General features: G+C 41.0%; 1 protein-coding gene across 1 annotated transcript in view; it reads left to right on the top strand.

The window, feature by feature from the left end:
• The first annotated feature begins 1,534 nt into the window (after positions 1–1,534).
• Positions 1,535–25,852, top strand: part of NXPH4 (neurexophilin 4) — a 326,158-nt gene continuing 301,840 nt past the window's right edge. Inside the window, exon 1 of the mRNA XM_040340946.1 lies at positions 1,535–2,079. Within this exon, the coding sequence (XP_040196880.1) occupies positions 2,026–2,079 (54 nt within the window). The 5' untranslated portion in view covers positions 1,535–2,025. The remainder of the gene's footprint in view (positions 2,080–25,852) is intronic.

Raw genomic sequence — 25,852 nt, 5'->3', positions numbered from 1 at the left:
AACAGATTTATACTATAGAATGGACACTGGCAGAGCTTTAATATAGGATGGATAACACACTGGCACAACTTTATATAATATAGGATGGATAACACACTGGCACAGCTTCATATGGATAACCCACTGGCACAGCTTTATAGGATGGATAACACACTGGCACCGCGCTATATAATACAGGCTGGATAACACACTGGCACAGCTTTATATAATTTAGGATTCACACTGGCTCAGCTTTATATAATATATGATGGATAGCACACTGGCACAGCTTTATTTTAGGATGCACACTGGCACAGCTTTAAATAATATAAGATTGATAACCCACTGGCACAGCTTTACATACCATAGTATGGATCACACACTGGCACAGCTTTATAGGATGGATCACACACTGGCACAGCTTTATATAATAAAGGATGGATAACACACTGGCACAGCTTTATATAATATAGGATGGATCACACACTGGCACAGCTTTATATAATAAAGGATGGATAACACACTGGCACAGCTTTATATAATATAGGGCGGATCACACACTGGCACAGCTTTATACAATATAAAGAATAGAATGGATAACACGCTGGTACAACTCTATGTTATAGCGTGCCTAGCAAGCACACTCACACTGCTATATTATTACAGGATGAATGACACCCTGGCATTGCTATATTACAGGGTGGATAATCATAGCACACTGGCACAACTATATATTACAGGTTGGCAAACAAAATGGTACAGCTGTATATATTAATATATTAAAGGGTGGCTACGCTGCCACTGGTATCTATTACAGGCGGGATCACACAAAGCATTGTTATCTATTAGAGGGTGGATAACACACTGGCACTGCTATCTATTACCGGGTGGATAACACACTGGCACTGCTATACAGTATATTGCAGGGTGGCTAATATAATGCAGTGTAGGATGGATAACGCACTGGCATAACTATATTTTCCAGAGTGGATCATGCACTGGCACCGCTGTATATTACAGGGTGGATAACACCCTGGCACGGGTATAGACTAGAGTGTACAGGGATAACAGACTGGCACCGCTGCTATATATTACATGATGAATCTATCACACACGGGCAGAGCTGTATTACCGGGTAGTTAACACACGTGCATAGCTATATTACTGGGTGGAGAGCAGACTGGCACCGTTATTTATTACGGGGCGATCACACACTGGCACTGCTATCTATTACCGGGTGGCACAGGTATTAGTAAGACCGATAAGACTTTGGCACTGCTGTGTGTATTACGGGTGGATGACACAGCGCTGGCTGAGATATAAGACAGATATAGAGGGAAGATGAGATGCCAGCTGGTTGCACACATGCTGCTGAGGGCACGATCCATGGGATGGTGAGAGATGAGAGCCAGGTGCACACCTATTGCTGAGCTCTGATGCTCTGGGATGCTCTGATGCTCTGGGATGCTGTGATACTCTGGGATGCTCTGATACATGGAGATTGGAGAAATGAGATGTTCTCCTCCAGCAGCCCAGCTCTACCTATCTCCAGCAGAGCCGGATCGCAGAGACACAATACTCGGAGCTGAGCTCAGACAGCATCAGATGGGAGGGATGGAGAGGCTAGGACAAGGCAGTTCCAGCAAGAGGACGATTGGAGGAATAGAAAATGATGAAAGGAGGGGGTCTCTCCTTCCCACCATTGGAGGGACTGGGGGTGGCAATGGACCTTGAAACTCCTTCCTTGGACTTTCTCCCGTAACACATCACACTTCCACATCCTCAAAGCAAGTGGATAACATTGTAATCTCACACTTCCCCCCTTCTTCTCAATCTTTTCCCTCTGCCTCATCTCCAAAAAAAAAAAAAAAAAACTCCAGCACCCCACACCTTGCCTGTCCTCTTCTCACCTTCACCATAGACAGACAGTGGCTGGTTCAATGGGGGAAGGTCTGATTCCTGATCTCTGGACAGGTGACTGTGCCCTGAGCTAGGAAGACTCCACAAGCTTCTCTTCTCTAAGTGGAGACCAGTTCTCTTAAGACAATGGATCTCCTCACCTGGGCATTTGCCATGTTCTGCCAGTGGATTCTGCACAAGGTAAGGCAGACAAGGTGGGAGCCACTTCTGGGGGTCTGGTGATGCAGAGAGGAGTGTGGGAGACTGGCTGGTGATCATCAGCCCATACCTTGTTTTTCAGAATGCATGATATGAAAAAAAAAAAAAAACATATACCAGTTCAAAACTTGTTGGAGGAGAAAACTGTGATCTGGAGCAGGAAAGGAGTAGGTGGCAAAGCAAGCCTCCTGCTTAGTAGTCCTCATTGTGTGGGTAGCTGTTTCTCTCTTACAGACTAAACAGTACTGAGCTCTGGAAAGATGAGCTCAGGTTTATTGGCATGTGCTAGATAAGTACTTGTTTGCTTAGATCTGTTCCCTATCCAACAAGCAGTAGTCACTAGATGACTCTCCTGAGCTGTAGGGAAAATGTCATTATAATCTGGGCACTGTATGGTGCCCCCTTATCATCTTTGCACATGTTGCTGGGGGGCACATTGGTTTATTTTCTGTGCTGTGAATGGCTCTTCCTGTCATTTAGGAGCTTATTACTCTCAGTAGTTGACTCATGAAAACTAGTGCAAACGGGAATAAAATCATAACTGTTGTTCATTGGCAACCCACTTCTTTCTTCCATTCGCTAACTAGTAGTGAAAAGTTGAAAAAAAGCACAACTTTACTCCAGCTTTTAAAGTTAGCCCCAGTGTCTCCTGTTGCAGGGGTGTTGTATTTGTCTGCATTGTATTTAAACAATTGAATGTTCATTTTTGTCACAATCAATTTTCAGCCTAGATCAGGGATCCTCAAACTACGGCCCTCCAGCCGTTGCGGAACTACAAATCCCATGAGGCATTGTAAAACTCTGACATGACTAGGCATGATGGGAATTGTAGTTCCTGAACAACTGGAGGGCCGTAGTTTGAAGACCCCTGGCCTAGATAGTTAAATCACAGTCACAGGTAATTGCTTAGGAGGTGCAAAGTGAAGTGACAGAGTGCAAACTACCGTCACCAATAGCAGTCAGTTAAATCACATAGTCTGATCAGTAGAAGGGAGTTTGGTTGCTAGGGGTCCTGGCACTTGTGTATAGCCTTCACTTTTGCATTGCCATATTTTGCAAGCTTGATTCAAAATGGAATAAAAAACAATTGCCTTTTGTTGCAGGGAATTATGATTGCCTGTGTATAGTATCCATAAGCCACCGGGGATAAAGAGTTAAAGAGCCTACTCCATATCCTATTATAAATAGTGAATTATTCACACAAACAGGGTACCACAGGGTGCTGCATGTGCATGCTAATAAGATAGGTAATAACTCCTTAGCATAAACATGGGGTAGATCAAACAATATATATGAGGCCCGCAAGGCAGTACCAGCTGAAATCCATGTATCGCATAAAAGGTGCCTTTGTAACCAGAACTCATTGTGTCAACTTATATGCAATATGATCAATGTGACTGGACCACTGTCTTTTCAGATTCCAAGGTTATTCAGATCTACAATAGTTATGATACAACTACATCAGGTAGACTTGTATAAAGGATTATACTTATAAAGTATACTACAAGTCATTCAATGCATTAAGTTAGAACTTAGGTTTATCACCATAAGAAGTATTATAATAAGCACCCTTTTTCTGTATTACTGCTGTTTGACGTGTTTTGATTTTTCTTTGCCAAGTCACACTCTATTGAAACCTGTTTCCCTCTTTACACTGGCAAAAATTAATTGGCAAGAGCCGGTCTTTCATATAGGGCTGTGCCACACAACTTTACACCATGATAACATTTCAGGATTATTGCTGCATTCTGTACTTTAATACCTTGCAAAGTCCCCAATTTAAATGATGCAATGTGGCCAGGGGTGGCCAGGGATGAACAAATGATACATAATCCTTTTTTGAATAGCGCCCTAAATACATTGTGGGAAAAGAAGGTCTAGAAAAGAACTGTTGGGTTTATGTGAACTACAGTGCTCACATAATATTAAATCAGCAATCATTTCCTAGCTCATGTATAGAGTAAGTGTACCCATCATGAAAATAATTTATATTCACAGTGAACATAAATTATAAATTAATAGGATTCATCGAACACTGTGCATAGACTATAGAGTCTTGCTTCTGCTCTAAAACCCACAGAATAGAAATATCAGTGACAAATTCTATGTTGTTTAATTAAATTATATAAAATTGAATTTAATGATTTTTTTTTTTATAAAATTAATTTATGTGTTTTGATATAGGTTAGAGTCTGCACATTTGTTTAATTTAATATTAGTTAAAAGTCATTGAGTATATGATTTTCAACAATTGAAATTAAATTGTTTAATTCACATTAAAAAGCACAGTATCATATACAGAAACATGTCTATTGTTTTGGCAGAATAAGCATAGGTATCAATCGGATATAATATAATAGAATACCAGTTTTGTAAGGCAATCGATAATAATATGAACATTAACAATTACAGTCCTCCTGTTAATATCTAACTGTGCGGCATTATCTGCATGGAGTGATGTTGTATATTAGTTATTAAAGCCTTAGCAGATTGCATAAACACTATTTCTTCTTAACCTTGTGCTCTAGTGGAATTCATGGAGGTAAAAGAAAAGCATGTATCGTTTGCAGAGTTTTTTTTTAAACGAGATGTTATATTGGTGAGCTACTCATTGGCTAACCTCTCCAAAAATCTTATCTATGATAATCCTGCTTTCAATTGCGAGCTACTTTGCAAAGTTCATTTTGCACATCCCATTGAGTTACATCATGTGTAATCAGCCAACTGAGCTTAACAAAGTTTCACGCTTTGACTGTAAAAACATTATATATTATCCTTCATACTCATGGCATTCGTTTTCATCTCAAGTGTTGTCAAAACTATATGTGTGGTTCAATACAGTAATATAAATAAAAGGATAACCGACAGAAAATATTAAGCGATTATGCAAATCTGTTCTTTCAAGTTCGGTACTTGTGAGCCATGACCCCGACACCAATTATTTATATTTTTTAATAACCTATTGAAATAGGTCAGAAAGCCATATGATTGTGTCTACTGCAAAGAAATGACTTCCTGTGGCCCGTAACAATTAGTGTTTAGAATCTAGATAATATAATCAGGAGGGTAAAAAAGGTGTGAGGCCTAAGAGCATAGTTAGCTAAATAGAACTTCTACACATTTTGTATGATAAAGAATTTAAACATATACGTATAAAGAAAATGAATGAAGTTTCTGTGCCTATAACAGTATAGAAAATGCTTGAGTAATGTCCGAGAGAGACTTCGGAAAAACAAACTGACTAAGAGTACACTCTGATTTGGCAGAGCCGAAACAAGAAATGCCTTGTACTTATACCTCTTAAACAACAGTTGTATATTGTTGATGTTTGTTATGTAGTAGAAGATGTGCTCATATACTGCTAATTGGGTGCTTAGATGTAATACTGTTTAAATGGATTTATCTATTGTAGGCGTTTGGTTCTACTGGCAGTCAGCACACAATCTACTGATGTGATCAACCTCTACCTACATTTAGTACCTTTGCCGCAGGGCATACAGGATACATTTAAAAACAAGATACAATTATTATAATAAGAACCAAAGGTTTTTCTTTTATCAAACATCTAGCTTTATTGCAAATGACACAAAAGCTTTACACTAGAAATATGGGCTTATCATTACCACTTAGGTGGTACACCATTACTTATCTACATAATGTGAAGTCATTGACCCAATGCAAAGGAGAAAACAATTTTGGAGGAGAAAAATTCATAGAAAAGAGTTGCTCCACATTTACGCCTTTAAGGCAGGATGGTATTTAGGCAACCCTTGGGTTGAACTAATTGATAAAATGAATGAATACAATAATAATAAGAGGTGTGCTCATTCATAGTAACTAGCTATACAGCTTGCATAAAATGCACAAAGGCTTAGAGTACCATCCTTTACCAGTTGTGTGGCACTCTCAGATATAATGTGTAAACTAAGAGGCACATTCCGGAATTTGGTGCAAAGAGCATTTATAATGTCCACCACATAACAACTTCTATCAGCTAATTAGATAACAGTTCTCTGCAGTCAAATTAATTGGAGATACATTTTATGTGTTTGCTGCTGGCTATGTCACCTACACAGCAAAAAGTATATAATGTGCTACAAACCCAGACACACCTGTACTTGACATCTGCTGTAGGTTGCCATAAGAAAAATAAGGGAGGTGTACCTCCAATACTACTACATGGCATTTACTAAGAAGCCAGGAACTTTAGCTTTTTATCCTTCACCCTTTGTTCAGTGTTTGTTCAGTATTCTAATTATAATGTCTCCAGTAGTCAAAATGGCTGCCTATTCCATGTCCAAGTAGTAGCGTGACCTTTAGCTTATATCATATCTGCTGCCATTGTAATGATAGTCATTCAGGTACATCTTTTATAGCTCCAGCATGCTGTCAAACTGGAGGGTAAATGTGTCTTTCAAAGGGGATGTTTAATGTAATTTGAATATTGAAGAGAGAACCTTGCAGATGCTGAGGAGTGTCTGAGAACTGGAGGAATCAGCATGTTCATGTACAGCTCCCTTTGTGACTTGACTATAACTTAGTATGCTGAGGGTATCTGTCACTTGTTCTGTACAGGCCATAATGCTATTGAGCCAGTAATGTAATAAGGCACTCCGCTCTTGTGGTGTTACCAACATACTGCACTGCTGAGAGAGTCAGCACTGTATTACTCTGAAATGTGTTGACTTTGTGATTATTGTTGTAATATAAGGGCTTTGGGAATTGTCCCCTGCAAATCAATCATTGATGTTATTAATACCCCAGCTGCTGTAACGGTTTTAAACAATATTTTATGAAATGGGCATTGGAATGCCTCAAAACGTGTTACCTCCCATGTCCACAATACATATCCTCATATGTATATTAAACATCACTTAAATGCACATCTGGCTTAAGATGTTTAAACAGGGATTGTCTATAAGGATTAATACATTATCAGCTGGATAGCTGATTTAAAGTGACCCTCTGTGTTGCCAGCCCTACACAAACAACAAATGTTACAGATCATACTGTTTTAAATGGAGGCCAATTGGATCACTTTAAATATTTGGAGGAAAGCTACAAACAAAGTCTAAACATACAAGCAGGAATCCCAAAAAGTGTAAAATCAGTTATCTTGTACTGATGTGAATTCAGTAACGTTAATTCCACTTGTTCACTATGGTTTACCGCACTTTCTGCACTGAACTTTGTTACTTGCCCTGTTAATAAATATGTTTAATAAAATCGGAATTGGTTACTCTAATTTTTTGATATATTCATATAATACTAGTAATAGTAATAATACTGATAAGAATAAATATAATATTAACTAGTAATATATTACCAATAAAAATAAATATAACAATAACTAGTAATAGTAATAATACTAATACAAATAAATATAATAGTACTTAATAATACTAACAAAAATAAATATAATTCAACCTTTTTTTTTTTTTTTAAAGAATTCAAACATTTTGCACCTGTAGATAGACTGTAAATATATAAATAATAAAATACAATTTCCTTGTGTTCTTCTCTGCCATTAGAATTGAATGTGATCATTAATTATGATTTAAGTGTGTTTCCACTTTTTCAGCCATGTTCCCATTCACATAGTAACACTAAAAGCTATACAGTATATAAGAATTACTACTTACCTTTTTGCTTGCTTTAAATCCTACTGAGCTTTCCCCTTCTATGCAGTGTTAAAGAGGGGACTGTGGAGTTATGTATACCATAATTAACCCTGCTTGTACCACGTTGGCAGATCTTCATTATCAGTTGTAAGCTAGATGTGCATACTGTCTATCCTAACAAAGGGTTAAAGATCTCAAAGTTTTGGTTGTTTGAATGTCAATTCGTTAAAAAAAAAGTCTGACCCTACAACTGTCCTCCAATTGCACATTACGCACTATTCTTAACAATACAAACTATCTATAGAATTCGATATATAAACCTGAAACAACCAAAAAGGTAAGAAATATTTGATTATTTTGAGTATGCTGTGTGAATGAGAACAAAACATGTAGAGGTTTTGTAAATCTGTCTTCAAAAGTGGAGCTTTACTTTTTGACAGTGCATATGTAAGAGTTAAGGGAGTGGTAAAAAGGTGGACGTGATTTGAAGGATTTGGAAACTTTTTATTATGCAAATAAGTCGTCAATAGATCAGTACGTTCATTGTTCTAAACATAGATTAACTATACATGGCTAATTGTGTTAGAATAACTCATTATTATTTCAATGTTTCAGCTCAATTGAATTTATTTTTGGATGTGAGGTATGCATATGCAGTGTTATGCTGTGTTGGAAAAAGGTGATATCAAAGAGCAGGAAGTTATAAAAAGATAGGTTGAAGCAGAGTATTAGGCTGTACGTGTATTCTGCAAATGTATTCTTGCACTGGAAGTCAGTCTGCAGGAAAGTGCTAGCCAAGCTAATAGCTTTTCAAAGAAACACCTATTCATACTAAATGGAATCATATGAAAAACAAGTCCATTGTGAGGCTGAATTATTATTGACCGCGCTTTAAGGGACATACCAAAATAAAAAAGTTGCATTATATTTGTGAAAAAGATCTGTACATCTTTTATAGGTATTTATATATATATATTGCAGAAGATTTCCGCAGTGCTTTACGTATTGTACATTCACATCATTCTCTGACCTCAAGGAGCTAACAATCTAAAGGTTCCTATTTCACATGCATGGGCCAATTTTTTGACCGGATGTAATTAACCTACCAGCATGTCTTTGGAGTGTGAGCAGAAACCAGAGAGCTCAGAGGAAGCCCACACAGGCACAGGGAGAACATGCAAACTTCATGCAGGTAGCATCATAATTCGACTTTGAACCCTTAGGGCCAGATTCACAGAGGAGATATGACGGCGTATCTCCTGATACACCGTCGTATCTCCTGTCGTATCTATGCGGCTGATTCATAGAATCATTTCCGCATAGATAGCCCTAAGATCCGACAGGTGTAATTGACTTACACCGTCGGATCTTAGGATGCAACACTTCGGCCGCCGCTGGGGGGAGTTTGCGTCGTATTCCAGCGTCGGGTATGCAAATGAGGATTTACGGCGATCCACAAAGTTTTTTCCCGTTGTTACGTCGTCGCTAGTAATTTTTTTCCCGTCGCAATTTTACACCTGCTTTAACATGGCTTAACTTTAGTCGAGCCATGTTAAAGTATGGCCATCGTTCCCGGGTCGAATTTCAATTTTTTTTTGTTTTGGCGTAAGACGTCCGGGAATACGAATGGACGCTACGCACGTCGCCGTTCTAAAAAATTACGTCACATCGCGCAAAGCACGGCGGGAATTTTAAAACTGAGCATGCGCAGTACGTCTGGCGCGGGAGCGCGCCTAATTTAAATGGTACCCGCCCCAGTTGAATTGGGTGGGTTTGCGCCGGACGTGTTTATGATACACCGCCGCAAGTTTACAGGTAAGTGCTTTGTGGATCAGGCACTTACACTGAAAACTTGCGGCGGTGTTTAACATAAACGGGTTACGTTACACGGCCGCAATTCTACGAGAATCTGGCCCCTAGTGCCTAGAGCAAGAAGTTCTACTGAGTCACTGCATTTATAACCATTCTATAGTGTAATTGTATGTAAATGTCCACACTAGTACAAAATATTATTATTTAACATTAGTGTAACTTTGTTATCTATCCTTTTGCTTTGGCATTGGAGAGGAAATAAGGAAACAAACACATATGGTAGTTGTTTTTTCTGTGTGAGAAACTAGATAGGAAGTCAACTATGCGTTGGAAAAGACCTGCTGACATATTTTCATATTTTGTTCTGAGTTTTACACAATTAAATATATACCATATATGTGAAGCAAGTGAAACCTGTCCTTCCAGCATAATGTTTTATGTTAGAAAGAAATTTTCAGTGATAGGGTCATGAAACACCGAAAATCTGTAAAAACACATTTTGTTGTGTTTTTTTTTTTTAAATCAATTGCACATTCTTATTCCAAGGTCTTTGACAAAATTGGTGGTGATTTCATTAAAAGTTTGAGGTTTGACGGGAGTGTTGCCTTAAGTTGTATTGCGGTGGTCGAGGCTCAGAAAATCAGTAGCAGAGTTTGATTTTTAGATCTAGTGTGTTGTACCTGAACTGTAGATGAATCTATTTATGTATATACGTAAACCCAATCGCTAAAACATCTTATAGACTTAAACATGTTGCTGCAACTTCAAAAGTAATTAGCAAAATGTGTTAATTTGCAACTTTTATTAAAATATTACCTAATGATTCTGTCATTCTGTCATGATGATCCTTGTTCAGGCATTTCATGTTATAGTATGACAACCCTCTCTCCCTGTCTCCCAACTTTTCTTCTACATCGTCATTTTGTCTTACAAGTATTTGATGGAGACTACTAATGGCAGTTTTCAATTCCCCAAGCATGGTCCTCTGTTGTCACCATCAGGAAACCCATCCTCAGAAATACAATGCAGCCATTGTATTTCTGAACATCCAACATGTTAGTCGGTCTGACAGAAGCCGGCTGAACATGCTGGAGAGCAATGGCTGAAAACGATGAGCGGAATGTTCTGGCGGGGGGCCGTCCCCCTGTCAGAACACAATGGCTCAGTGAGTGCTGTACTAATGTTCAATCATTAGTTAAGCCTGGTACAAACTGAGGCCTCGTACACACGACCGAGTTTCTTGGCAAAAACCAGCAAGAAACCTGCTGGGATTTTTTTTTTGCTGAGGAAACCGGTCGTGTGTACATTTTGCGACGAGGAAACTGTCGAGGATCCCGTCAAGCCAAAAAGAGAGCATTTCTTTTTTTTCATCAACGGGAATGGAGAAACTTGCCTTGTCGAGTTCCTCGACAGCCTAACAAGGAACTCGACGAGGAAAACGATGTGTTTCGCCCGTCGAGTTTCTCGGTCGTGTGTACGAGGCTTCACAGTTGTTTTTATTCAACCCAGGGAGTTAAAAAAACTGACAGCTCCAGTCGGAGCTGCTGTACTAACAATCAGACAATAGTACTGAACTGTTGTGTTCTGACAGGGGAATGACCCCCGGCCAGAACACTCCGATCAGCATTCTAAGCCATTGGCAGAGAGCGCTGATCAGGAGTCAGTCAGCTGGTTTTCCAACATGCTCGTCCAACAGAAGCTGGCCAAATGGCTGGCTTCTGTTGGACTGACTGACATACACACTGGCTGAATGTCTGAGGCCTCATACAGACGACCGAACATGTCTGCTGAAACTGGTCCGCTGACCAGTTTCAGCAGACATGTTTGGTCGTCTGTACGGCCGACTGTACAAATGTCCGGCGGATCGGACAGGTTTCCAGCGGACAAATGTTTCTTAGCATGCTAAGAAACATGTCCACTGGAACCATGTCCGTCGGACATGTTCGGTCGTCTGTACAGACTCACCGGACATGTCCGATCGGCCGCCATCCCTCACATGCGTCGAAGTGATTCGACGCATGCGTGGAAGCATTGACCTTCCAGGGTCACGCACGTCGCCACGTCATCGTCGCGGCGACGGCGCGGCCACGTCACCGCGCTGTCTGTCCATGCGGATTTCTGTCTGATGGTGTGTACAACCATCAGACAGAAATCTCCGGGTGGACATGTCCGCTGAAAACGGTCTGGCGGACCGATTTCAGCGGACAGTCCGCTCGTCTGTATGGGGCCTGACAGTTTTGAATTGAACCGGCCAATGTCTGCAGACATTCAGCCATGTGTACAGGGCTTTAGAATGTACCAGGCTTTACTTACTAAGCTGTGTGGCAAGGACAAGGAGAACAGACTGGACCTTACATCCTGAGAAGTGGTAGACCCCTTATATTTCTAATGACAGGTTCCCTTTAAGAGAATGAACTGCTTTCATGCAACTGTGATTAAGATACACCTTGTATCGACTCAGAAATGATGAGTTTTAACTCCTTTAATTTTAGAAACATACAAAACAATTGAAAAACTTCATAAACGTGTATTATAAAGTAACATGTGAAGGACAAGAAGGACAATCACAGCTCAATCAAGTCCATAACTTCACAGCAGGAGTGATGTGCTGTGAGCATACTGACATCCACAGGGGTGCGATGGTAAGCAAACAAACATCAGTCAAAGACGCCATTCACTGGCACTCCACGTAACCATCCATGTATCTGTGATGTACTAATATTGTACTAAAAACACAAATATATTGTTTTAATCCAATCCCGACATGAAACCGGATATTATGCATTGCTTAAAGCCATATAATGAAAGCATTAAATTAGAAAATTGTCTTTATTTGTTCAGGGGCATCATGTTATGCAATAAGAGCTGTCACATGAGAAGCCAAGGCATCTGTTGGGGTTAACATCATATGTGCAGGATTTAAAGCAGAACTAAACTCTCTCTGTCAGCATTAACTATTTTTATCCTTAAGCTGCTAGCTTTAGTACATAGACATTATATTTACCTGTTTTAATCTTTTTTTTATATTATTTCAGTGGTTTCTGGCCTAGGCAAGTGATGCCATACATCCCAGGCATCTTTATCAACATTTTTTTTTTCTTTCATCTGCATGCCTGAGCTAAAAGCAGATGGATTGAAGTAAATGCTACATTAATTTTCGGCCCTTACTCAAGGTGGCTGCGGCTAGAAATACTAAGGAGTGTTTTCAAAGTTATTTCTCAACAATATAAACATAAAAATGTAGACATGGATAGATAGGTGAAGTTGAATAGCATTTTGTTTGTGGTTCTCAGATTCAGTTAAAGCGGAGTTCCACCCTAAAAATGAACTTTCTATTAACAGCTTGCCTTTAATGTAAAAAAATAAAAATATACTCACTTCTATCTGGCTGTTACTAAGCAGATTTCGTAATCTGCCTACTTCCTGGTCCTAGGTGGTTCAACTTCCTGTCCTAAGACCCCATTGCCTCCTGGGAATTGATGACACTCATTTCCCAGGAGTCTCTGGGTATTACTGTGCCTAAAAATCGCCCAGCATGCACCTCTCCCTGAAAACCAGGAAGAAAAAGGAACTGGGCTTCACATGCCCACACATATGATGGATACGGACACAACATGAGCTGGAGGATATAAGGCAAGTGTTTGCAATGATTTCTGGAATGATTGGGGAGCTAGCAATATGTTTCAGGGGCTATTTAATGTGATTAATTTTAGCTTACAAAAAAATTAATTATGCCCGGAACCCCGCTTTAAGTTCCCTATTAATATCAAGTGAAAATAAATCTAATTTATTTAGGATCAGCTAAAGAAAAACAAATAAATGTAACAGTAAATGATCAATAGATAATTCATTAGGAAAGCAGCTATGATCACCACTATACCACCAATACTACCATATTCTCACAGGTTTAATTGTTTTTTGAATGATCCTTCAATCAAGGACACTTGTTTGAGGCAATAGTTGTTTGAGGCAAGAAAAAAAACAATTTGATCTTGAACAATCAGATTTTCCTGAAGGGTGGTTCATGTTCATTTCTATAAAAACAATAATTTATGGGTTGAAATGGTAATTTCACACAAATTATTTCTAAACAAATGTTCATTCAATTGAATCAATCATATTAAAAGATCACATGTTGCATGTATTGTCAGCAATTTTGTTGAGAAAAAAATGAAACCAAAAATAAAACTCTTATTGCAGGGGTGTCTGAAATTAGACATGCCAAAGTGACACCTTCTGGCAATAACCCAATAAGACAAATTCAAATTTGGAAAATGTGATGATAGTGAGGACTGGGCAAGCCAAAACAGTGTGAGAAGATGCAGAGCAGCCTTGTTGTTTCAAAATGATTTATTAAAGAAGACACAGAGCCAGCTTCTATTCCCACAGCGAACAGTGATACCCTTCCAGAATGTGACTATAAATTTACGAATGGCCATTAACAATTCTACCATAACATTAGTTATGTGGGGAGGTGCACTCGGTAAACACTCGGAGACCAGATGTAACAACGGAATTGTATTGTAGTAAAGTCCAAGCAAAAACAACTTCCCAGTTGGTAGACAACCCCACTGGGTGCAGTTACAGAATGTTGCATAGAATAGAGTAGCAGCAGGTCTCGGATGCTCCGATAGCATCTGTCTTGAAGGATAGAACGCTGCTTGGTCAGTCTGCGCCCAGATAGGGGAAGCTTCCAGGAAGCATAACATGTCCCTAACCTTTCCCAACTTGTTGGGAACCATTCCCTAGAGCTATTACTGTTCCTGTCAGATGGACGACCTGTCCCTACATAACCCACACACAGAATGTGCGCCAAGCCTGGGAGTCAGGTAACTAATTGTCTTTGCCTGACCCAAGATGGCTGCAAGAGTCACATGAGATGACAGCATCCAATCGACCCAGGAAACAATAGAGAAACCATGTTCCTCTTAACTTTCCCTCCAACTGCAATGCCACTCCACCTACAGTGGAGAAAATAGACTGTACCACAGGCAGACTACTATGAAAAAAAGGATCAGCTAATAAGGCCTATCATATACCCCATCCCAGCTTGTTTATTCAGGCCTGGGTTATAAAACCTATAAAAGCGATAGTAAAATGTCATAAAAAAAAAGAAAGAAAAACTTAACCCCTGAAAGTTAATGTCATAATGTGCTAGTATGCATTGCATACTAGCACATTATGAGAGACTTACTTTAACCACTTTAATACCCGCCCATAGTCAAGTGACATCCACAGGAGGGATCTCCTATCCTGGGTGGACGTCATATGACGTCCTGGCCTTCACGGCCGTCTAGGGGGCCGCCGCATCGCTCAGGACATGGTGCACGTGCCCGGCGGCCGCGATATCCGCCGGGCACCAGCGAATGCCCGGGATCACGGCAGGACCGTGGATCTGTGTATGTAAACACACAGATCCATGTCCTGTCAAAGGTGAGGAGACCGATGTGTGTTCCTAGTACAGAGGAACACAGATCAGTCTCCTCCCCTTGTGAGTCCCAGCCCCCTACATTTAGAATAACTCTCTAGGGAACATATTTATCCCCTTGATCGCCCCCTAGTGTTAACCCCTTCTCTGCCAGTGACATTTACACCATAATCAGTGCAGTTTTTTTAGCACTAATCGCTGTATAGTTGTGAATGGTCCCAAAAATGTGTCAAAAGTGTTCGATATGTCCGCAATGTTACAGTCACAATAAAAATCGCAGATCAACGCCATTACTTTAAAAAAAAAAAAAAAAAAAAATGCAATAAATCTACCCCTTATTTTGTAGACGCTATAACTTTTGCGCAAACCAATCATTATACGCTTATTGCAATTTTTTTCACCAAAAACATGTAGAAGATTACATATTGGCCTAAACTGAGGGATAAAAATGTGTTTTTTTTTTAAATTGTGATATGTATTAAATCAAAAAGTAAAAAATATTGCAATTATTTCAAAATTGTCGCTCTTCTTTTGTTTATAGCGCAAAAAATAAAAACCGCAGAGGTGATCAAATACCACCAAAAGAAAGCTCTATTTGTGGGAAAAAAAACATAAAGATTTCATTCGGGTACAGTGTTGTATGACCGCACAATTGTCTTTCTCATTGCAACAGCGCTGAAAACTAAAAATTGGTCAGGGCAGGAAGAGCTTGAAAATGCCCTTTATTAAAGTGGTTAAAATGAAGCCCTCCAATGGCATGCTGTCACTGCTGACATGGCTTCTATCTTTACCCAGTCTTCCTTCTGGGTTTGCGGACTCTGGCCGTTTGACTGTCTGAGCCGTGATGACATTACTCCCGAACATGCACATGGGAGCCACGGCTGTGACACAGTACTCTGAATGGCTGTCCTTTCAGAGCACAGTGCGCATGCGCTGGTGACATCATCTGTTGAAGTAGTGAGTATCTCCTAAACACAGCACGTTCAGGAGATATTCCTTGTACCTACAGGTAAGCTTTATTATTACTTGAAGGTGCAAGTAAACAAATGGTGTTTACAACTGCTTTAAGGCATGTTGTATCTAGCTTAGCAGGCATTAGGGCAAAATATATATGCTTTTGTGAGGAGTGTTTCTCCTCACAAAAGCAGGTTTTAGAAAGCAGAGGAATGCATCCTTGGCAGAGCAAACATTTCTTGGCTGAGCTAAAATCTAAAATAAAATTCATAACCTCTGGTCTGATTAAACTAGCTTAAAGGAGTTGTAAAGGCAGAAGATTGTTTTATCTTAATGTATTCTATGCAATAAGATAAAAAGTCTTACGTGTGTAGTAGCCTCCCTCAGCCCCCCTAATACTTACCTGAGGTCCCTCTCTATCCAGCGATGTCCATGAGTGTCTCAGCCACTTGAGTATTTCATTGATGCTTTTCCTTCCCACATTGGCTGCAACTGTTGTCAGTCAAAGTCAGCTAGCCAATCAGGAGAGAGAGGGGGCATGGCTGGGTCAGGGCTCCATGTCTGAATGGACACAGGGAGCTGTGACTCGGCTTGGGTGCCCCGATCACAAGCTGCTTGCTGCGGGGGGCACTGATCAGGAGGGAGGGGCCGGGATCACAGAAGAGGGACCCAAGAAGAGGAGGATCTGGGCTGCTCTGTGCAAATCCACTACAACAGAGGAGGCAAGTATAACATTTATAGGAAAAAAACAAGACTTTACAATCACTTTACTACTGAATATTCCACTAAGTGTAGACAACCACTGCTATCAATTTAAGACTAAGGCCAGGTTCACATATGTGCTGCCACGGTTTCCAGGCTGGGGTCTGGTGTGTTCCTGTTTACTGGTTCAGGTGCGATTCAGGCCCAAATTTTTGCCTGAATTCACACCTGAATCAGACCAAAAAATGCATTGGTCCCTTTTGGAATTCACACCGTGACCGCCTCGGCTCCAATGAGAGCCAATCACACTCACATGTCATGTGAACCCAGCCTAAAACCCACATCTTACAAAGGGCAGCGATAGGTACATTACTTATTCTTAGGAAGACGCATTTCAAAGATAGGTCAATGGTGCTTTAATTCAAATGCCAGTTTCATGCTACACAATAAAATATGGATTAGATTGTGGCATGTGGTATACTCACAATATTAACACATTTAGAAAACTGTACTTGAGGGAGTGACAGCTGCATGATCACATTTTTTACATCCTCTCAGCCACGCCTCACACCTCTTGGCTGGTCAACGCCTTCTTGGGGTTCCAGAAAAGAAGAATGGCATCAGCAGTCTGGAGCTCTCCGTTACCATCAAAACAAAGAACATCTGCAAAGAGTCTTATTTCTTGATAGTCCAAAGACTCGGAAACCTTGGATCTCTGCCAGTCCCAAGGAACCCAGGACTTTTCTTAAAGCGGCATAAATGTTTTTAATTCTTTTTTGCAATCTCAAATACATTATTATGAATATTCATTAAAACATATTAATAAAGCACGATCGGTACATAAACAGTTGCAAAAACTTACCTGATATCATCTCAGGGATCTTGTGGCTGTTTCCATCATACCTGTGGGCATTATGAAGCCCAGTTCATTTTCCTTCCTGGATTTTCAGAGAGAGGTGCATGCTGGGTAACCTTTACTTATCGTACCTGCTGGGTGTCTATAGTATGCCTGTGAAGTGGCACGTGTTTAGAACTGTCCCTGCACAAAATGAGATTACTATAAGAAAAAAGTAATTTAAAACTGCTCGCGGCTTTAATGTAATGTCTTGTCCCTGCAATATGGATGAAAATCATTGAGAAAAATAGCACAGACACAGACAGTACACACACCATGTAGCTTTAGGTGCACACTGCAGAGGACATGGGCAGTACACACTACGTAGCTTTAGGTGCAATCTGCAGAGGACACGGGCAGTACCCACCAAGTAGCTTTAGGTGCAAACTGCAGAGGACAAAGGCAGTACACACACTACGTAGCTTTAGGTGCAAACTGCAGAGGACACAGGCAGTACACACCATCTAGCTTTAGCTGCAAACTGCAGAGGACACAGGCAGTACACACCAAGTAGCTTTAGGTGCAAAATACAGAGAACAAAGGCAGTAAAAACACACCACGTAGCTTTATGGTGTACACTGCAGAGGACACAGGCAATACACCACGTGAGAATACTGCAGCTAGCACAATCACCTGCCTTCCAGTAAATTAGGAAGAGCTTAGCTAAACTATACAGTGTATAAATATATATACAACACCTGGGATGCATATATATCCTCTACACACTGTGGGCCAGATTCAGAGAGATCGGCGATCTCTGTGCGGGCGTAGCACATCTCATATGCGCTACGCCGACGTAACATAGAGAGGCAAGTACAGTATTCACAAAGCACTTGCTCCCTAAGTTACAGCGGCGTAGCGTAAATGGGCCGGCGTAAGCCCGCGTAATTCAAAGTAGGCTGGTAGTGGTCGTGTTGTATTGAAATGAATCGTGACCCCATGTAAATGAAGCGCCGAACGAACGGCGCATGCGCGCATGCTCAGAATCTCGTCGAATTTACTCCCTAAGATACGCCGGGTCAATTCATGCGACGTGAACGTAACCTACGCCCAGCCCCATTCACGTACGACTTACGTGAACGACGTAAAATACGACGGCTGTTCCGACGTTTCCGACGTCCATACCTTTGCATTACTTGCACCTCAAATAGCAGGGGTAACTTTGCGCCGGACGTAAGCCTTACGTAAAAGACGTAGCTAAATGTGACGGGCGCAAGTACGTTCGTGAATCGGCGTATCTAGGTCATTTGCATATTTGACGCGTAAATCTACAGAAGCGCCCCTTGCGGCCAGCGTAAATATGCACCCAAGATACGACGGCGTAGGAGACTTACATTGGTCGTATCTTGGCAAAATTCAGGTGTATCTGGTTTCCAGAATACGCGTATAGATACGACGGCGCACATTTGGACTTACGACGGCATATCTGGAGATACGCCGTCCTAAGTCCTTTCTGAATCCGGCCCCCCGTAACTTTAACTGACTAGCCTGCCTGCCTGCCTGCTCTATCTACCTACTAAAAATGACACTCTCTCTCTCTGTATTCTCTCTTTTAACCACCACAACACACTACACAAGGCCGAACTGCAGGCGGCCTTTTATAGTGTGGGGCGTGTACTAAACCCCCTGAGCCATAATTGGCCAAAACCACCCTGGCTTTGGCCAATTATGGCTCTCCGTTTTTTGCAAGTTGTGATTGGCTAAGCATGCGTGCCAATCATCAGCCAGCAATGCCGCAGTGAATTATGGGCCGTGACGCGCCACTCGAATTTGGCGCGAACGGGCCGTTACATTCGTATTTCGACGAACGAACGAACATACAATGTTTGAGTCCAACATGGGTTCGACTCGAACACGAAGCTCATCCCTACTACACAGTGAAATGGAACCAATCACTCAATGAAAGAGTTTGGTTTAAAATGCAAACTCCCTTTAAATTCACACATAGATGTAATTATTTTAGATGTAAATAATTACAATGCAAATAATGTATCTGAAACTGTTAAAGCTACAGCTTTAGAACGTCATAGAAAATTGAAGGATTTATAAAATTCACAGCCTAAAAAAAGTCACAAAATGGTGATTACCAACATATTTTTTTATCTTACAGTCAATGTTTCTTTTTCATTAAAGAAAAATAAAATAAAAAATTAAGGCTAAATAGAATGTGTTAGTATGAGAAATGCCTAATTTTAGTTGGGTGTTTGAATAGTTCATTTTTAATATGAGTAATGGGATGCAGGTCATAACCTTGTTACTTACTGACCAATATCTAAATTTTTCAGATAGGACCTAATTACTCACTGTGATTTGTTTTAAAAGTGGGATTGGTCTTTTGACTTTCATTGCTCGTTAAATTGGAACTAATCTTTCTCAGTCAACATTAATTGTTTCTAATCCTTATGCTGCTAGAATTAGTAAATAGTTAGGAAAGTATTGTATGTTTTTTTTTCTTACCTTTTTTATATTTCGTCAGTTGCTACCTGGTTTTTGTCTTAGGCCAAAATGATGTCTCACATTCCACATTCCAACAGTCTTCCTGGGAATTTTTTTCTTTCATATGGAAGAGGGGAGGAGGGGCTTTAACAGCTAAGCATACATTCCTGCCTGCATGCCTGAGCTAAGGCTAGGTGGATTCCAAGAAGTAAAAGCTACATGAATCAGATGCCCTTACTCAAGGTGACTGTGGCTAGAAATGCTAGGAGGTTGTTTTTTTAAAGTGATTTCTCTCAAAATAAAGCATGCACACATGGGTGGATGGGAGAGTTTGTCTTAAATATAACATTTGAATTAACCAACTTTTCTGGCCCTTTTTGTTTACAAGTTTAAATCAGTATTTTTTGGCAGAAAATTACTTAGAACCCCCAAACATTATGCATTTTTTTTGCAGAGACTAAAGGGAATAAACTGGCGAATGTTGCAGTTTTTTACGTCACATTGTATTGGTGCAGCAGTTTTACAAATGCAATTTTTTGGAAAAAAACTAAATACAACATATACCCCAATTTTGTTGTAAAATGTGAAAGCTGATGTAATGCCGAGTAAATAGATACTTTACATGTCACGCTTTAAAATTGCGCACACCCGTGGAATGGTGACAAATTACGGTACTTAAAAATCTCCACAGGCAATGATTTAAACACTTCTGCAGGTTACCCGTTTACAGTTACAGAGGAGGTCTAGCACTAGAATTATTGTTCTCACTCTAACTTTTGCAATGATACCTCACATGTGTGGTGCAAATACTGTTTACATATGCGTGCCAGACTTAATTATGTATTCACTTCTGCGCACAGCATGGAGGGATTATTATTTATTTTATTTAAAGAAAAAAATCAATGTGCCTTTATTTTTTTTATTTTTTTATCACTTTTATTCCTATTACAATTAATATAAAAATCCCTTGTAATAAAAATAAGGATGATATGTCCTCTTTATAGAGACATTTGGGGTCAAAAAGACCCCAAATCTCTTCTTTACCATTAAAAGTAAAAAAAATTGGAAACTTTTTTGATCTTTTTTCCTTAAAAAAAATAATAATTTCCTTCCAGCCTGGACTTGAAGAGATGTTGTGACATTTCTCCGTTGATCTTAGGCCATAGATGCGATAAAAGAGTATCTACTCTTTGATCGCCTATGGGAGCAGCGGGCTGCACCATTGGATCGTTTCTTTGGCGAACTGGCGGTGGGGAGCATCCCTTCCCGCCTCTTCTGAAAGCGTTCCAGCTGCTTATGAGCTGCTCGGACCGCTTTCAAGCCAGCTGCTGACTGAAAAAAACAATACTGGGGTTATGACTGATATCTTCAGCCATAATCCCAGTGAACCACTTGAAAACAGCAAAGTATGTATATGTATTGCGGTCGGCAAGTGGTAAAATAGCGTTTTCAGTTTGCGGTGCTCGGATACAGTTAAGTTCCACGTTAACACATTTAAATTATTCTCCATTTCTATGAGCTATGTTATACGTTTGTTTTATCAGTGGTCGTGCCATGTTAACCTTGTAGTTTAACACATTGGGGTTGATTTACTAAAGACAAATCCACTGCAAACGCATGTGGAAGTGCAGTGACTGTAGATCTGAGGGGTAGATCTGAAATGAGGCAATCTCTGCTGATTTTATCATCCAATCATGTGGAAGCAAAAATGCTGTTTTTAATTTTTCTTGCATGTCCCCCTCAGATCTACAGCGACTTGAAAGTTTACAGTGGATTTTTCTTCAATAACTAACCCCCAGTGTTTCACAACCTTTTTTTTAGTCAAGGGACCCTTAAAAATGATGGACAATCTCTAGGCACCCTCCAAAATTATGGACAGTTTTGAGGTGCCCATTCTAAAATGTAAAAACTATTCTAATAGTTTTACATAATGCAACAACATCAGTTCACGTAGGATACCCAACATCAAAGGTGATTTTTTTCAAAACTGATACTGACTAGTATTCCAATATTTCTCCCTCAGTTTTACTCCATCACTCAGCTAATGTGACTCCAGCTCTGACAGAGAGGGGCATGGGAGGGTCATTAATTCTTAGGATGCTGGTGGCTAGTAGACATGTGCACACTGAAATATTTTATTTCGGAATTTGGTTTTAGCCCGAAAAATAAATGTAATTAGTTACTCCCGAAATTTGTTTTTATTTATTAAAAAATGCATTTGTTTAAAAATCCGAGTTAATTAATGTCGATACTGTCATTGAAGGCTTATGGTGTCTATCGAATGTTCTAAGAAGATTCAACGAAGCAGCTAAACTATACGACGCCGCCATCGTACATTTCCGGTTGAATGCTCCGCCCACAAGCTATAGTAGAATTCTGATGTTGTATGACTAGTAATAATTATATTTATTAATTGTTATTACAATCAACCAACATTAAAATTCTTCTATAGCCTATGGGCGCAGCATTTGATCATAAATGTCCGTTTGTGGCGATCATATGTTTTTAGATGCTTCGTCGGTTTTTTTTTTTTTTTTTTTACTCAATAGTTTTTTATTAAGAAGTGATAAGGCATACAAAGGTATTATCGCATGTACAGACCATAACAATTTTTTTTTTCTATGCAAACGTCACATAGATATAATAAAGATCAGAGGTCAATAAAATATAACATGACATATGAAGGGCCTTAGCCCTGAGATTGGCAAATTGACAAGTATCATAGTAAAACATATTAACATGTATTGAAACATATCTAAACAGACTAGGAGAGACGGATCGGAGGGTATTAGCCAATTACTGATGTTTCTCAGGGTATGGGAGAGGGCTCCCTCCCCCTGGGCACCCCTTGCGGGTACTATGCTGTGCCCAGGTAGGGAACTCCATCCCCCCTCCCCTTGCCATCTCCGATCCCTAGTTAAGCCCCTATAGGGCGAGGGTATCACCTAGTGCTATTCCGTGATCCTCTAGAGGGAGTCAATCAAAGAGAAGAGGAGAGTGTGTCTGTCAAACCTGGTGAGTCTATCCATTCAGTCCATAGTTGCCATGTCCTGAGGAGTTGTGTCTTGTCGCTGTGGTGTAGCTTCAGGGTAGATTCATAGATAAAGTGGGTATGTGTGGTGTGTACTACGTCCCGGATAGTAGGAGGGTCAGGGTCCTTCCATTTCCTAGTGATACTAAGGCGTGCGGCTAGGAGCACGTGAACTATAATCGGAGGGTCTCGCAGGGTTAGGGAAACGGTCAATAGTGAGAGAAAGTAGTGCTAAGGATGGTTGTTTGTCTATAGTCACCTTTGTGACGTCATGAAGGAGTTGGAACACTGAGGTCCAGTACTGAGTAAGTTTTGGGCATCCCCAGAGCGTGTGAATCAGGTCCCCTCTCTGGCCACAGTTCCGCCAGCAGGTGTCGTTGAGTGAGGTGTCAAATTTGGAGATCCTATCGGGGGTTAGATACCAGCGGTAAGTTATCTTAAATGCTAATTCCCACAGCGTGGAGCAGGAGGTAGCCTTATATGTGGATTGGCCGGCCCTTTCCCATTGAGTCAGGGTGAATTCTTGCCCCAGATCTCTCTCCCAATTGGTTAATGCGATGCAGCTAGTAAATGTGGTTTTGGAGCCAAGTAGGTTATAAAACGTTGTTATCCCTTTTCGGTGTGTTGTTGGGGACCTATAGTATATCCAGGCGGTTTGGGGTAGGGAGCATTCCCACGTTTTTAGTGAGAGAAGGCAGGGTCTGGTGCGGAGGTGAAGGAATAAGTCAGAGTCTGGGATGTTGAATCGTTCCTGGAGGACCTGGAAGGGCGTGATGGTGTTTCCTATTATTAGGTCGGATATGTGGGTCAGCCCTTTGGCTTTCCAACGAGAGAAAGAAGTGGAAGCCATCAGTATTTGCAATGTCTCTAGTGGGACAGGTATTGTGGAGCGTATGTCAGGGGTCGCGGGCAGTCGCGCAAATCGAGTCCAGACCTTGAGGGTCGCGAGAATGGTCGGAGAGAGGTGGGGAGGTGTCTTTGCTCCCAATGTGGTAGCACACAACCAGGCTGGGAGGGTTTGATGTGGAACTGAGGATTGTTCTATTCTACCCCATAGTGTGGAGGGGGGGCCAGGGGAGAGCCATTCCTTAGCTTGTGTTAAAATTGAGGCCATGTAGTAGTCTCGGAAGTTGACATAGCCCATTCCCCCTGCTGAGCGGTGTTTTGTCAGTCGAGTGTGTCCGCATCTGGCTTTTTTGCCTTTCCAGACGTATTTCGATAGCATTGCTTGTAGTGAGGAGAAATACTTGAGGGGGATAGGGATGGGGAGAGTTCGAAATAGATACAATATTTGGGGGAGATGGAGCATTTTAAACGCCGCTAAGCGGCCAGACCATGAGAATTCCAAGGATGCCAGCCTGGTGAGATCCGCCTGAAGTTTAGAACGAATTGGTAGATAATTAGAGGCAAATAAAGCTTTCGTAGTAGAGGTGAGCTGGATCCCCAGATATGTGATGCTACTGTCCGCCCAAACATATGGGAAGTTGAGTGTAATCCGATTCTTGGTGACCTCGTCTAGGCCTAGGTTAAGCATGTAAGATTTGGTCTCATTGGCTTTATAAAAAGATATTTCGCTGAACCAGGCAAGCATCCTTTGGGTCTCAGGCAGGGAGCGCTCAGGGTCAGTAACTACAAGGATCACATCATCCGCAAATAGGCTTATCTTGTGTTCTACTTTTGCTATATTCATACCCGAGATGTTTTTGTTGGTTCTTATAACTTCTGCTAGGGGCTCCATGACTAGATTGAAAATTAGGGGTGATAGGGGGCATCCCTGCCTAGTACCGTTGGTGATTTGGAAGGGCGTGGAGAGGGCACCCGCCGAGAGTACCCTGGCTGAGGGATTAGAGTATAAAGCCATGATGGCATCCTGGATGCCACCGACTAAACCAAATTTGGTCAGTACTGCTGAGACATATCCCCAGTGGACCCTATCAAACGCCTTCTCTGCATCTAGGGAGAGAAGCAGAGAAGGCGTTTTGGATGCCTCGATCTGGTGTATGATGTTTATCATCCGTCGCGTGGCGTCTGAGGCCTGGCATCCCTTGGTGAAACCTGATTGGTCTGGGGAAATTAGAGAGGGGAGAATGAGTTCCAGTCTGTTGGCTATGAGTTTGGCGTAAATTTTTAGGTCGACGTTTAGCAGGGAGATGGGGCGGAAATTTTTCGGGGAGATGGGGTCTTTGCCTGGTTTGGGTAAGGTCACTACCGTAGCCGCAAGCATTTCAGCTGGGAAGGATGCTGAACCAGCGGCTGAGTTGAAAGTGCGCTGTAAGGTGGGAGCTAGGAGGTGTTGAAATTTCCGGTAGTATTCCCCAGTGAAGCCATCTGGGCCTGGGGATTTAGAGGAGGGGAGGGCGTTTATTACTTTGAGGATTTCCTCAATCGTGAAGGGGTTATTTAACGTGGAGAGTTGTGTGGGGGTAACCGATGGAAGAGTAACACTATCCAGGAATGTTTGGATCGAGGTAGGAGATGGTTGGGTTGTGGAGGGGTCTTTTTTGAGATTGTAGAGGTCAGCATAGTACTCACTGAATGCATCTGCTATCAATTGAGGTTTAAGGAGCTTTTCTCCGGAATGGGGGTGGATCAGATATGGGATTTTCGTTTTGGTTCTGTAACCTTTGACTCTGAGGGACATTGCTTTCCCAGCTTTATTGCCCGTGGAGTAGCAAGTGGCTTTAAGAAGCTTATATGATTTTTCATGCTTTTCAAGAAGTAGTGCTCTGAGGTCCTGTCTCAAGGTAAAGATTTGCGACTGTAGGGATGGGGAGGGGTTGGTTTTGTTAAGGGCCTCCGCAGAGGTCAGGGTTTGTGTGAGTTCGTCCATCTTTCGAGTTCTATGTCGTTTAGCTCTAGCCCCCATTTGGAGGAAG

Source organism: Rana temporaria, chromosome 2 (assembly GCF_905171775.1).
Source record: "Rana temporaria chromosome 2, aRanTem1.1, whole genome shotgun sequence".
NCBI classification, from domain to species: Eukaryota; Metazoa; Chordata; class Amphibia; order Anura; family Ranidae; genus Rana; species Rana temporaria.
The sequence above is the reverse complement of the archived record's forward strand: the minus strand, read 5'-3'. Positions and strand labels throughout refer to the sequence as shown.